Below are 15,696 nucleotides of genomic sequence, written 5' to 3'. Positions count from 1 at the left end.
GAGTAGCTTTCACGGGAATCGTGATGCGTATTCCCACTATCATCTAACATGTCCATGTTAGATGAAGGAAATGTGGTCCTTGGACGGACTACAAAGTGCTACCAGGTGTAACGGGGCATTACTGACTTGTTCTGCTTCAGTACAAGTCCACTTCGCGCTGCCTCAGTACAAGTCCACTTCGCGCTGCCTCAGTGCGAGTGGTGCCTCACATCACTTCACGTACACTAGTATGTGCAGAGAAAGACTCTCTTTTTAACGCTTGCTTTAAAGAGAGTTAATTAAAAAACTGTATTTATATAATTAAGTTCTTCTTGTCTATCTACTTAATACTTTCTTAATTATAAACTAATACAAAACATATAATAAAAGTCTTATCTGTCTTTCTCTTTGCGCGCGTCCAGCGCTGACTGGACCTCGGAGAAAGTAGATATAGTGGTCTATATCTACCAATGGATAAGCATATAGAATATTACCATGTAAAGTAATATTCTCCAAATATTACTTTACATGGTAATATTCTATAATTAACAACCTTTAATTTTTAATTTCATGTAACGATACACCCCGTTACAAGACGTTTGCCTCGCTTGTTTATTGTACCCAAATCTGGTAAAAGATTTTTTTTTTTCACATTTAATTCAACTCTCGCAATGGTTCTACATTAAAGAAGACCAACAAGTTAGTGTGCATTGTGCCACTTTCAATTTCAAGTCAAGCTTTTTTGTTTTGAATTTACACAGCATACTGTTCAATATTTATTCTGATATTTTTGTTCAAAAAAATTCAAAAAAAAAAAAAAATAGACATAAAATGCCGTTATTGCACATTGTAGGGGTTTTCTCACAAATCAGACAACTTCACTTGCCGTTTATGAATGGGCTTTAGAGGAATTCAGGCATGTATGTGTGTCGCTCTTCACGTCAGTACATTATTTTGTGTCCAGCCCGGTCGATAAAGCTTTTAGAATTGTTCGTCCCTTGCAGCGTATTACTGTTATACTTAATCGTGAATTCTCATTGATGACGGCTGTGCGCTGCATTCTTCCCCTTTATGTTGAGTTCTCTCGGCTACACCACAAAATTTTGTTGTGGCATAGACAAGACGCAATGTTTATTTTGGCCACAATGTCACATCTAGGGTAGCAGGAAGTTACCATAACTTAAAACAACGGATTACTGTAATCACCTCCGATATTCATGATGTTTATAGGATAATGGTATTATCTGGGGAGGTGCACCAGAGAGAAATTAGCAGATGTATTTTCTCAAAAAGTATGCATATTCCGTACCATTGCTCAACCTTCTGAGAATTTGTTGTGCGAAAGGTGTCAAAGTACTAATATAATATGCATCTTGTCGCTGTTTCGTGCAATTACCTTTATTTCGTTTCCTTAATTTCTTATTTTGTCACATCGACGAGCTATCTTTGAAGCGAAGCTAAAAAGCACGAAAATGTTTTAGCATCGCCAAAGGGAAAGCTGAGATTTTATTTACCGTTGAGGATCTGCGTATCAAGAATTAAGTCTCGTCGTCTTCTGTTTAATGCTCGCAAAACTGTCATTTTTATTTGGAGGATTCGGCACAAATGATGAAGTAAGGGTACAGCGCAAAGATAAAACGAAATCTTGTTTGCATTTTTTACGAATTTCCAACAATTCAGATGCAAGCTATCATTTATAGCGCAGACGCATGAGAAACCTAATAATATCTTGAAGGATATCGATTCAGAATGCTTAGAGCTTCACCAGGGCGAAGAAAAAATTGTATATTGATCAACTAGAGACCAGGTTTTGAGCCATCGAGTCGTATCTTGTGCAAGAGCTAAGTTACGAGCTCAATAATTGTGGAGAAGAAAAGTGGAGATTGCATCAGCCAATTGCACACTTTTTATGAAAGTAGAGTTTTTCTATCACAGTAATTTCGTTTTCATTGTGCTGAAAGTATTAAACTTAAGATTTTTTAAGCGTTGTTTGTATGTGTGACAGTTATACGCGTTATAAGGACTTGCGGGACACTGGGTGTATTTAAGAGTGCTAACACGCATGTCCTAGAGATTCAGTTTTGACGAAGTTCTCTTATTGGAGCCCCGCACCCCTCATTACACTATGGGGAACTTCGGCTACAGGACCTCCTCCCACCCAACTATCACACACCTTCGGTGCGGGTTGGCAGGGCGGCCATCCATTGGATGGTTGCTCGTCTGCTTATTAGCCTATCTCCGGCGATGTATCATCGTACCGCCCTCCGCGGGTATCGATCCACGTACCTCCCGGTCCCAGTTCCAAGGCTTAACAACTCGGCCACTGAGGTCGGTTACACGCATGTCCTAGAGCTAACCGCTATCTCTATCCTTTTCGTGTATTTCATCTTTTTCTAATTGCTCTTATGATTTTCTATACAGATATCAAGTATACTTAAAATAGTATACTGGGCGATTGCCCAGATACCCCGCCTGTGCTACCTAGCGACTGGATGAGATGTCGCTAGCGCGCCACCAGGCGCCTGCTTGCCAAATATACTGACTGCGGGCCATTAAGTCGCCTCCCGCTTTAGATCCTGCGTGCGAGCTGTGTGCCACATCATGACATCCCCGCAGACTTGGCTTCGCGTTAGTAGTGACGTAAGTTATGGACTAGTTGCTTCCATGCAGGTTTTTGCGAATGGAGCGTTCGCGCTCCCCGGTACTATCGAATATGGGGAGATTGTTCCATTGACGAGACATTTGACTTGACGATTCCGCTGGCGACACTGTAGTGCTTTTTCTACGATATGAAGCTCGTCACCCTTATCTTATTGTAAACCTATCGGTGATGCTTTCGGTATCGGTCTTCCGGTAAAGTCGCTAACTTTTCCACAGGCACCACACCGACTGAAATTTATCGACATCAAATTATGGGTGTTATTTTTTCATGGTGCGTGGTAGCTTCAGCTTGGCTTCGTTTTCGCTGATAATTTGATCAAAAAGTCCAATCTTCTTGGCTGTCAGATTGGCTTTGTCCAAGTTCGTATGAGCATTCGTAAATTCACTAGCTCTTCTTATCGTAAAACGTTTTCAGTTGAAGTTGTGCTTCTTGTAAGATTTTGCGTGTTTTATCAACTCCTCACGATCTTTTGCAAGTTTCACAAGCTAATTCGGAAATTCGTAGTTGCTCCGTACCAGCTTGAAGCTCTTAATACTCGTGTGCAATCAAATTAGAAAATTTGCGTCCAGCATCGACCTCAAAAGGTCAACTTAGTGGATGCGTTTACTGACGTGGCGTGAGCGTACTCAATTGTTGCCAGGAGCTTTGCCCAATCGGCGCCACTGTTTGACAGATGCATCGTAAAGCATCTTCAAGCACCAAATATTGTCGTTCAGTTTGTCCATCCGCTTGAGCTGAATGGGTGGTCGTCATACTTATCTTGACGTTCATGATGCTCATCTGCGATTACCAACAGCTAGCTGTAAACCTCGTATCTCTTCGCTTAAAATCACATTTGGTAGTCCGTGGTGTCTGACGACGGCTTCAAAGAACAGCGTTGCAACATCTTTGGAGTCGACAGTCGTATGTGTAGGCGAACGACGAAGATCTCATCAAATCCGTCAGATACTGGTAATTCAGTGATTAAGGCCATGGAAACGACTTGCCAGCATTCATTCGGAGTAGGAATAGGCATCATGAGACCTTTTTTCGCTATTTGCTTTACTTCCAACGTGCACATGTTTCACATGTCGCGACGTATTTTTGCACGGTCTCCAATATTCTAGGCCAATAGTACCACTGCTTCAGTTACATATAAGTTCTATGAACTCCTGGATGAGCTGCTATTGTGAAACTCGTGTAATATTTCTTTACTTTAGTTCTAATACGTCTGAAATGCAAATTTACTGAACTTTAATATCTTTCTCTCTATAAATGAGATGCTTCCGTTACGGGAGGACGAGACAGAGCATCAGCTACTACATTTGACCGACCTTGTGCATAAAGTCGAATTGCGAAAACTATAATAATTCGTGCCATCTTTGGAGATACCTTTGGGTGATGCAGCATCCATTTACACGCCGAGTTGTCTGCTTACACTTTAAAACGTCGGCCGTGTAGATTTGGTCGCCATTTCTCCATCGCCATTTTAATCGCGACGGCCATTTCAGTTCATGCGGCCAAGGTGCTTGGAGAAAAAGGCAATGGCGTGGCCATTGTTGTTGCTTCGTAGGGACAGAAAGCTTCCCATGCAGTATCCGGATGCATCCGTGATCACGATAAATGACTTCCTAAAATCGGGCAGCTTGAGTGTTGGCGTCTGCCGAAAGTGCTTGTTTCAGTGCTTCAAAAGCTCGTAACTGATCGTCCCCCCAATCCATAAATCATCTAGCTTAACTAGCGGTTTAAGTGGACGCGCGATCCGTTTAAATTGTAGATAAAACGACAATAATCCCATCGAGTCCGAGAAATTTTAAAAATCTTTCCGACAAGTCGGTGCCTGGAAGATTGAGATGCGTCAGTTTTTCTCCGATCAACTTTGAGCCCGTCCTTGAAGATCATGTGTCCTTAATAATGCAACCTCTTTGCGACGAAATGAACATTTTGATCGTCTAGCGTAAAGTTTCGCTGCGCAGTACGCCACAAACCACCCTAAAGTGTTCAGCGTGGTCCTTCATTTTACGAGATACGATACCAATATCGTCGAGATAGACGACAACAAAGAAAAAATCACAGATAAGCCTACATATATAAAGCGGCGATCGCATCAGGCGTGACCATACTCGAGGCATTCCTGCCGAACCCATATGAGCGACACTCCATTGGTAGGTTTCTTTTTAAGATCGTAATGACGTGTATGGTCGACTCGTTGGCACGACTACCATCTGATAATAGCCCTGTGCAAGATTCAGTAATGAGAAGTGCTTGCATTCCACCATGCAATAAAAAAATTCCTCTATCGACGGTAAGGGAATTTTAGCTATCGACATGACATTCACGTGACGATAGTCAATCAACCAGCGAACATAATCTTTTGAACTTTCGCTTCGCAGCCATTCCGCACGTTTTCGAAACGTTCCTGTTACTACATCTTATTTGGGATGCCAAAAATGTTTTCAACTCATGTAGATTTCAATACCTCAATCCAGCCCTTGTGTAAGTTTTTATCCACAAACTCCTGTAATGCGTCTTGTCCAACTTTGACAGGCGAAAAGAAGGTCGGGAGCTGGAGACTGCATCTAAGCTCAAATTCACTTCGCGTGACGGTGACATCTTGTAAGGGAATTGGTCTGAAAATACATCTCGGAATTCGTTAGAGATCGACTGTAACTCATTCGGAGTTTTCTGGTGCTCGAGATGAGTGACTTTAACTTTGAGGATGTTAGCGTAAGCTTTCTGGTTTTGATTTGTAAGAGAAGTGTGGTCATCCACCTCAATTAACTGCGTGCTTGCACCTATGACGATTAGCTGACTGCGCCAGTTTATTTGAGGATTAAACTGCATAAACCATGGTTGCCCGAATATATCATGACTTTCCGGTAGTTTCCATTTAGTGAACTTTATTTTGGAGAACACCATATGATCCAGGAGTATGGTTGCTTCAACTTGTCTCGTTACCTGGTTAAAAGTCCACGTCCCACCGAACCGACTAGCTTGTACGTGTTAGGTGCGTAACACAGTCGACGCTAAGCGTGGCTTGATCAAGTTTGTCGAAGATCCGGAATCGATAAAAAATTCACGTCTTTGCTACCAACATAACCTTCTCATACGAATAACTTGCTTTGTGAAGGCGCTGTGACTGTCGGATTGATTGTTTCGACGTAATGTCTTGCGTTAGCTTCCAATCCTGTGTCAACGCGTACCGCTGCTTCATTGAATATGATACGATCATACACTTAGGTGCCGGAGTCGAAATCTGAACAATCTTCATGCGCATTACTCTCAACATGGTTAATGTGTTGATGTCGGTTGGTGTTAGAAGATTGACCATTCCGAGCGGTTTGCTGATGTCTTTGCACTCCGTGTGTGTGACGCACAGTACACTGAGCCGAACGATGATTTGGACTTCCGCACTTGAAGCATAAGTTGCGGTGACGGTATTCGTCCCGTGATGGCATTTGAACATTGCTGATGTCCATAGGATCTGGACGATAATGGTCGAGAGATCAAGAGTATCGTACGGCCTGTAGCGAGGTCATCTCGGTAACTATCCGCTTTAAATAGGGTGTGAATGATTGAAGTCTCGAGTAACAGTGATTGCCTCTGTCAGCGTGGTACAACGTCGATATTGAATCTCTTCGTCGGCACGATTATCAAGCCCCCGCAGGAAGTACATGATTTTGTCGAGCTCGCTCATGTCTTGTTGTTGTTTGCTGCTTGAGACTTGGATGGTAAATTGAGAACTAAATGTATTTGAGCCTTTGATCCTAGAAATCTCTGTGTCCGTTACTTTCAGTTTCTTCTGCCTAGGTTTCATGTCATTACTCGTCCGTTACGATAGTCGCGTACCTTTATCACTAGTCGCGCCCTTTCACATCATGGGTCGCGCTCCTTCAACATCACGAGTCGTTCTACTTTAACACTCCTTCCCGAGTGGCCATACATACCGTGAAAGCATCACAAGTCCGCGAAGCTGACTAAGTCGCGGCGCTGGGAGGGTCTTGGTCAGTATGTCCGCGTGCATACTCTTGGATTCGCAGTACTGCACCTTTAGCATCCTTTTGTTTCCAAATCTTTTACGAACTTAAATCGCACCTCAATGTGCTTTGCTCGACCAGACGTGTCCTCACCCTTGATTTGAGCGATGGCTGCTTGACTGTTAACATGTAATGTTGAACCAGGCTGATCCGATACGCCAATCTCCTTTAGCAGTTCAATGATACCCATCATTTCAGCAGCGGTCTGTGAAGCCGCCACAAACTCGGCTTCCATCGTTGATAAGGCGACACACTTCTGCTTCTTGCATAGCCATCCCACCACCATTCCGGCCACCATCAGCACACCACCGCTGACTGACTTCCGGTCAGTTTTATCTGCGGCGTAGTCGGCGTCACTGTAAGCTTCGACCAGCACGCCGTCGTCCTTGATTGCGTCCTTTTCTTCGTGCATTATGAACTTGAGTCCCTTTGTGCCCTTCAGATACTTGGCTATCTTCTTTGCCAAACGCCAATCGCCTTCATTTGGCGCGTGCGAACGCCGCGTCACTCGGTGTACAGCAAACGCAATGTCTCGGCGTGTGCATCGGGCGATCCACAGCAGACTGCCCACCAGCGACTGAAACGTCTGTACAGTCGGTCTCTGTGGCAAGCCACTGCCACCAGACGGTAGCAGGGTTATTTCTTCGTATCGTCTTCTCCACCTATTGAAACTCTGATTGCTGCCAAATCTTTAAGTCCAGATTTGTCGAGCATCTCGTCAATTGTGCTTTCTTGATCTAGTGCCCATCCGGTCTTGGAGCTGTAATTGAACGCGATTCCAAGAAACTTGGTTACCACGCCGAGATCCTACAGCTCAATGACTTGCATGTCGTTGAAGAAGTTGTCGACCTTCTTTACGTCCATTCCAGTCACCAGAACAGCGTCCACGTAGATCCCCACGAGCGTTTTACCGTCGGTCTCAGTCTTTATGTAGACTGACTGAAATCCAGCGACATTAAGATGTCGTGAAGCATCATGTTCCATAGCCGGCCCGACTGTTTACGGCCATATAGACATTTCTTGAGTCTTAGTGCGAGCTGCCTCTGGCCTTCACGCCATGTTTTCTTAGCAACTTGGAATCTATATTCATTCCCTGTGGAATATGGAGTGGAATTTTCAAGTCATCTTCTTTTTCCGCTTTAACATAAGCGCTCGGCACATCGCCGTGTCGTGCAGGTACCCCCCATATCCTTGACACAGCAAGTATCACCTTGCCAGATATCATCTCCATCACAGCTGAGAAGGTGTAGGTGTAATCAACACCATACACTTGTTCGTCTCCGCGCGCCACAAGCCTTGCCTTGAATCGTTCGATAGAACCGTCTGCGTGCACCTTTAGCTTGTATACCCATTTACTGTGCAGCAACTTGGAATCGCGTGGTTTTAAATAACCCCCAGGTATCGTTGTGCTCTAACGCTTCAATCTCCGTACACATAGCCTCTTCCTACTGCTTGACTCGAGGGTCTTCCATCGCCTCACGATAGATTTTTGGATCTTTGAGACTGATCGCTCTCACTGGACTCACTGGTACGTGCTTGTCACCCATATTTCGGGTTTGCATCCTAGTTCGCGTTTGCTCTTCCGCGGGTAGTAGCTCGTCCCCGCTTTCCGCTTCTTTTAGGTCCATGTATTTCTTGCTCACATCAGGTTCCTTCTCTTCTTCAGAAATTTTTCTTTTTGACTTGACTGCGTTCTTTGTTGACTCGGCAGAGTCATGTTTCGTCTTAGCTGACGCTTGTTTCGATGGCAGCAAAATTACTGCGTCGGGCTCCTTCCGCTTTGCGGCATCGTCGAGATCTGACACATCGCGCCGCAGCATAGGGTCTTCTCGCTCAAGCTGTGCCTGTAGCTGGACGTTCTGCTCGCTGTTAAGTGTCTCGACATTGCGGATGTGATGCGTTGTAATAACAGTCCTCTCCTTTGGCAGATACACCTTGAAACCCTTAGTCTCATCGTTCTTGCCAATGACCATGCCAACCTGGGATCTCGTCTTCCACGATTTCTTTCCGGGGTCCCTGGACGTTGAGCATGGGCTGCCGAAAGTCACCATGTCCGCCAGATTAAATTTCTTGCCTGTCAACATCTTTAGCGGTGACATCCGCTTCGGGTTGGCACTGGCCGAGCTCCGATTTAATACGTAAGCTGCATACTCGACGGCGTCGCCCCCAAGAAATAGGGGTAGGCCACTTGCAAACAGCATACATCTTGCCATGTTTAGGATAGTTCTGTGCATTCGCGCAGCTTTTCCATTTGATGCTTGATTATCGGCCTCGCTGATTTGACGCCTTACTCCAGCTGACCTGCAGAACGGGTCGACGTTAACGTACTCCTTTCCACCGTCCGTGCGCAACACATGAATGCGGCAGTTAAATCTCTTCTCAGAATAGAGTAGAAAATGCTCAAAATTCTTTGTCGCCTCAATCTTGTTCTTGGCGACGAAAACGCGCACGTAATTCGTTGAGTAGTCGACGAAGTTAATGAGGTATCGATTGCCACGACGGTCCTTCGAAGTCATTGGTCCCTTGATGTCGCTACCGATAACACCCCCGAGCTTGTCGATCGGTGCATTCCTTCCTGTGTCCTTCTTGGACTGGTTGTTCTTGCTCTGCTTGCCCTGTGCGCAAGTCAAACAATTTGGCCTCGATCGGTCGGTCAACCGGATACCTGAACCTGCCGAGTCGGCCATGCGTACGATAGTATCGTAGGAAAGATGGCCCAGTCTTCGGTGCAACTCCAGCAGTGTTGTATCCGTGACTGCTTCATCTATTCCGTCGAAACCTTCTTGCACGGCTAAGTTGACTACACGTACTCGTGCATCTGTTGTGCTCTCACCCATGACGTCAATAGTCAGGACATTGTTGCGGCGGAAGACCTCGAATCTCTTCCTTTTGTCCTCTTGGCGCACCACATAAGTTTGGCTGCCTTCTCGCACGAGGAACACACCACGTTCCTCCAATAAACCATAGCTGATGATGTTGTCAGCAAGGTTTTCAGCGTACTGAACTCGGTGAGGTCCACAATAACCTCTTTTCCATTGACCGCCGTCTTCAGCTCGGCCGTTCCCACTATGGTCACTCGGACCATCGTGTTGTTTGCCGCGCGACATGAACAATCGCAGTCCTTCACGTTCTTCAACATTCAACATCATCGCATCTTTCACAAGGTGCACGCGCTGCACCACATACGCGGGCACTACAATATTCGTCATCGGTACCGTTGAAGATGAAAGTAAATAGACACGCTACTGGCATTAGATATCACTAGAATTTAAGTGAATATTAGTTATTGCCTGTCTCCACCTTAATTGTAAAATTTACATAATAATGATGTGTAATTCTCTCTGTATTCGTTGCATCTCCGACGGGCAGAAGAATGCGCAATAAACTCCAGTCAATATTTTAAAATCACCAAACCAATAAGTCCATAATATATTGCTTGACAAACAAAATTCGCAAATTATTAAATTAAGCGGACGCATCGCAATTTGAAGCACATTTTACGCTGCAAAGTTATGACGGTATGATCTCATATAGTGCCTTTGTTTCAAGTAGCGCCTTTGTCTGTTATTTGTAAAATTCTAAGTGAAAATTCGTCTTCTGTAGTAAATAAAATATCTCAATGCAGTCTTTTATAGTAACAATGAGTCAGCTTTTCTTACAACCACTGCCACTATATCTAAATAAGATCGACTGAGACCTACCACGCACACATTTTCTGGCTCAAAGCCTCGATGATAACACTGAAGATGCTAAGGCACGACAAGCGGAATGGTGAGTCCAGCTGGCAGACTAAGAATTTATCCAAAAACTTTCTCAAGCAGTCAAAGAAGCTGATTTGTACTTTCGTCTGACATGATTCATTATGCCGCTTTGGAAATAGTTACATGAAGTAAAGAAATAAATTTCTACCTGTATGCGCGCACAAATATATTATTTTAGACGAATATCGTTTCCCTTCAGGTTTTGGTAAAATCAATTTAATGTCATATGACTATAGACGGTTAACAAATTATCAACCTAAAAACTTCACCCAAATCTACCGCAAAAAGTTTATCACTATCTTACTAGTTTGCTTGTTTATATGTATTCGTGAGCAATTTTACATTTCAGCAATGTATGTTAGCGCAACATGAACGTTCTCGCACCTCCACAGAGACATTTTATGGCACCCTACGTAGGCATAGGTGGTAATAAAATCACACGCGTCACACGCGCAAGAGCCAGCCAGCCCAGCTTGCAGACTGCGTACACGTCAGGTTGGAAATCGGAATGATGGAGACGAACGGTAAATACCTCAAATGCTTGTGGGGCTGCAACAATTGTTCGAGCATACGCGTTCCCAGTCGCACAGTAGGTTGTCCATTTCGAATGTTAATTGGCAAATTTGGAGTCAAACAAGCTGTCTACCAGGATATGGCTTATTGTGCGAATCATAATCATGAGGCATAAAAATACCTTTCGGCTCTTCGAAATACACTTACGCCAGGAAGCATGGCGTCTGTTGTTGCCGTAGAGCGAGTAAGGAAAACTTACTCGCAAGTTGGTGTCTCTCTAGACAGCAAGACACCGACCTGCATACATCAGCCTAAGATGTTTAAATTCGCGTAGCTTGCACACCGGGATAATCGCATACAGCTCTAAGCCCTACTAAGTCAAAAAAAGAAATGTATCGAATGCAGTGTATTTTATATACTAATCAAAGTTAGAAAGCCTACAGCTGCCAATTCTGTACATTGTGTCCTACCAATCAAATCAAAAGGGAGTATTTGGTTGCTTGATGTAATCTATAAGAACGGAGTTTCTTCGGTCTACCTTAATTATTGCATGTGATTGGAATTACGTCAAGTAACAGCTTGCCACCTGTATGACAAATCAGAACGAAGCAACGACTAATTGTCCCAGCAAAGTTTTGTCAATAATAGATACGCGGTGTTTCCTATTATAAAAAGAGTACGCATGGGGCTTTGATATATGAATTGGCGTGTCCAAAGGTAATATACGCTGCGATCGCAAGGCTTTGCTAATACAAGCTCTGACTATCATGTGTATGATCGAGTTTGTATCTCTCCGAAGGAGATCCCTTGATTGTGAATACTGCCATTAAGCTGGTAAGTGCTACACAGCTTACCAGAAAGAAATATGGTAGGAAGCGTGCTGTTTGCGTTATGTAGCTTGGTCCGATACTTCACAGCTGTTGCAGGTAACGTCTCGGTGGCAGCTCTATTAAGGGGCGGTGCCAATGAAACATCGCAATAAATTTCATACACCCACGTGCACCCCATATTTGTCTTTTAGAGGTCTTGCCAAATGCGAACAGGGGTTGTTGAGACAACAATCGGGACACCGTGTGTGCATGCATTTTTATTTGCAATGCAAGGAATTGCTTCAATGGAAATTTGAACGGATATCATAATAATATTAAAGTAAGCTTTCACGATAATTGTAGATCACGGGATGACCGATTTTTAATAGGATTGCTGTTGGATTAGCGAGCGCGCATGGCTAGGAGCAGTACATCAAATAGGATACGTATGGCCAGCGCGATACAAGCGGTACAGGAATCGTAAATAGCTGCATTTTTGCGGAAAAAAAATGCCATTAATGAGATATTATAATCGACGCTCGAGTGATATAGAAACGCCGAACATTATAGTCGACGCTTGGGCTATATATTCTTGCACAAGAAACGCCGTTTATTAGACATCATAATCGACCCTCGAGCTGCTGCAAGTGCATCGGGTCTCATTTGAATAAACGCGAAAAATGTAAGTATCTCCATTACCGACGCAATAAATCGATAAATTGCAGTAGCCATGACTGCACTTTGTAAGAAATGTGGCCGTCGTAGGAAGTGAGACACAAAGTACACATATATGGGAGTGCAACAACAAGAAAAGTAGGCTCTTTAGGCCAAGAGGACCCAGTTTGTAAAATAAAAGGTTTTGCATCACGAATGATCAGTAAACAGTAAGCCTCAGTTTCTTTTGTGTCATGAGCAAACCGTGAATTCTAGACGGAGCTTGTTAGCTCCGTTACAACTTAAAGGAGACATATTGGCTGAAAGATCTTCTTCGGTCTACGGCCTACATACACTAACATCTAGGAGCGTTGCACATGCTCGTAGAGCCTATCTAGTACTGGTTTGAGCGACTTTTAATTTAGAAATTCACACGGGAAATAGTGTCCGGGAGTAGGTGCTTTTAATTCTTAGTGATAATATCGCAAGCCGTTGAAAATCACGGTATTTAGATTAGAATGGAAACTTAACGTTATTGTGCTTCAATGTAAACTATCTTTCTTTTATTACCCTGTCGAAGACCCGCCATCAGATCTCCATCTCGTGGTTGACTTTTTATAGTACTTTTAAATATAAATGGATTTCTGATTATAATGAAAAGGATATGCTATAACTATTGTGTACCTCACCACATAATCGGTCATAATAGAAGTTTGAATGAGCATTGTAAAAGTCTTAATAGGAAGAGCACAATTGCAACGGGGCACCTTCCGCTAGTACTGCTTCAGCAATAGCCGACCTGCGCTGATAACAGTGAAGGTGAGGAGCCTCCGAGATTTTCACGTACACGAAGTGCAGAGGAAGGATTTAAGTTGCAAAGCCTGGTTTAGAAACTGAAAGTCGATACTCAGAAGGCCAAGTGTAGGAAAAAGTGTAAAATTATATCAATTTCATTATTGCAATCCTCTAACTGACTCAGCATTTTATTCTAAGTATGTGTAACAACTCATTGCCAACCGCCCATTGACGCGTCTAGCAGCGATTTGCGGGGTTTATTAGAAGACTATTATGAATTAATGAAAGAAACCGTGGCATTGCTGCCACAAAACATTACCGTATATGGTATGATAAACATGTTAAGTGTCATCATTAAGAGATAATAATATTTTAGGCTAATGCTATGTGCACATCCCGCTCGCTCCCCAACCCATAGCCAATCAGAACATTGAAAAGTATAAATACACCCTCGCGTCTCGTAGCTAATCAAAGCTTGATATGATTATTTCGAGTAATCATATCAAGCTTTGATTAGCTAGAGATGCAAGAGCGTATTTTACGAACCTTTTCAGACACGCAATTCCCCCTGTCGTCACTTTGAAAGCGTAACAGTCATATATCCCTGTTCTCACCTACAAGTTATGCCACTCGAATAACCACCTTCAGCGCAGTATGCTTTCTTGGAGATTGCAGAATTCGCTGCGCAGGAATTTGCGACTACTCAAGGGTTCGTCACGGTGCGTTTGCGCTCACAAAGAAACAAAGCAGGTACGGAGATCAAAAATTTTGGCTCAAGTGCACGCACGGGGGAGGAATAGGCAAAGCCTTCGGAATTATCTCCCATACATGCAGGTTGCCCATTAGAGGCAACCATTGTGAGACTAGAAGCTCAAAATGCGGTGTGGCAACTGAATATAGTCAATGCTGCCCATCAAGGTCATGGCGCTGCGGAGGCCCTATTTACAAATCCAGTTCATAGAACGTTAGTGCAGAACAGCAGCAGTAAGTGGCTGTCATGTCATGTCACGAGCAGGAGCGATACCAAGAATAAAACTGGCTTGTCTACGCCAGGCAGACCAAGATTGCCTGGCCGTTGGGAAGAACATGTACCATGCAAAACATAAAGTCGGTACACCAGGACTGTCGATGTCAATGAACTTTGAGCAACAAATACTGGAAACGGAGCCTATGGCTCTTGATTAAGAAACAATTGCGCAGGATAACGAGCCAACTTCAACTCTATGGTGTTGTGATGATGCAAGTGGATTGAAATGTGAACTAATGGACGGAAAATTATCTCGCATGGAAGCAATGAAAATGCACTCTATTTAAATGTCTATTTTTTACGTAGGTGCGTACCGATGCTTGGGTGGACGGACGTCTCATCATTGAAGCTCTTTTGGACCTTCTGAATGAGATGAATGCTCATCACAAGGTGAACTGCGATTATGCGAGACGTGTAACGAGGCACTACTGACTTGTACTGCTTTAGTACAAGTCCACTTCGCGCTGCCTCAGTGCGAGTGGTGCCTCACGTCACTTCACGTACACTAGTATGTGCAGAGAAAGACTCTCTTTCTAACGCTTGCTTTTTAAGAGAGTTAATTAAAGACTGTACTTAAATAATTAAGTTCTTCTTGTCTATCTACTTAATACTTGCTTAATTATAAACTAATACAAAACATATAATAAAAGCATTATCTGTCTTTCTCTTTGCGCGCGTCCAGCGCTGACTAGACCGCGGAGAAAGTAGATATAATGGTCTATATTTACCTATGGATAAGCTTATGGAAAATTACCATGTAAAATAATATTCTCCAAATTTTATCTACCTTTTAGATAATATACTAATTAATTACCTTTAATTGTTAATTTTAGGGGCAAGACGAGACATTTAAGTGTCTACAATCCCCTGAGTGGCACCCACTGAAGCAAAGGTACCACAAGAACTTTGATTACGGTGGCTTACGCCATCGTCATCACCACGCACAGAAATATGTGCGGGTGACGGCGCGGGAGACGGTGCTGGCGATAAGGAATCATCCTCTCGTCGGAACCAAAATGCTGTAGCGAATGCTACCAGCACGTCTACTCGATTGAGCCCCCTCATTCGACAGCTCATTGTCAGCCGCCTGACGATGATCAGACGACTGTTCTGTTCTCCCCGAGTCGGCCATTTCGTCCGACTCGCATTCGTAGTCGATCTCCACAGAGAGGTCGCATTCACGTGGTGTATTACCACGTGCACCCGCAACATTTAGAGTTGCGGGAGAAGATGACACTACGGCAGACGGAACGTCTGCCGCAAGAGACAATGATGCGTCGCCCGCGGCTGCATGAACCGCAGCCGAAGGCGCCACACTATTCGCATACCGCATGGACTTGTTAACCATGCGAGAAAATGATGGTTCTGACCAATCAACATCGATTTTAATAAAGTGGTCTTATAGTGACCACTCTACCCAATGACAGTCATAGTGATTGTAGTTTAAGGGAGGGGTGATGTTACGAGGTGTATTGTCACA

The 15,696-nt window shown here is 43.8% G+C and overlaps 2 protein-coding genes across 2 annotated transcripts; both read right to left on the bottom strand.

Moving 5' to 3' along the window:
* Nucleotides 1–2,624: 2,624 nt before the first annotated feature.
* On the bottom strand, nucleotides 2,625–2,885 carry CCR75_009720 (uncharacterized protein; the record flags this gene model as incomplete). Its single annotated transcript, XM_067967759.1, is given in 2 exon segments — nucleotides 2,625–2,788; nucleotides 2,801–2,885. The coding sequence occupies 2 exon segments, from the start codon at nucleotides 2,883–2,885 to the stop codon at nucleotides 2,625–2,627; spliced, it is 249 nt and encodes an 82-aa protein (XP_067818705.1).
* A 2,811-nt stretch (nucleotides 2,886–5,696) lies between these two features.
* Nucleotides 5,697–5,909, bottom strand: CCR75_009719 (uncharacterized protein; the record flags this gene model as incomplete). Its single annotated transcript, XM_067967758.1, has 1 exon — nucleotides 5,697–5,909. One exon carries the CDS (start codon nucleotides 5,907–5,909, stop codon nucleotides 5,697–5,699), a length of 213 nt encoding a protein of 70 aa, XP_067818892.1.
* Nucleotides 5,910–15,696: the final 9,787 nt, after the last annotated feature.

The sequence above is a fragment of the Bremia lactucae genome, linkage group LG6 (assembly GCF_004359215.1).
Source record: "Bremia lactucae strain SF5 linkage group LG6, whole genome shotgun sequence".
Lineage (NCBI taxonomy): Eukaryota > Oomycota > Peronosporomycetes > Peronosporales > Peronosporaceae > Bremia > Bremia lactucae.
Note: the sequence above shows the minus strand (reverse complement) of the source record. Positions and strands in the feature narration are given on the sequence as shown.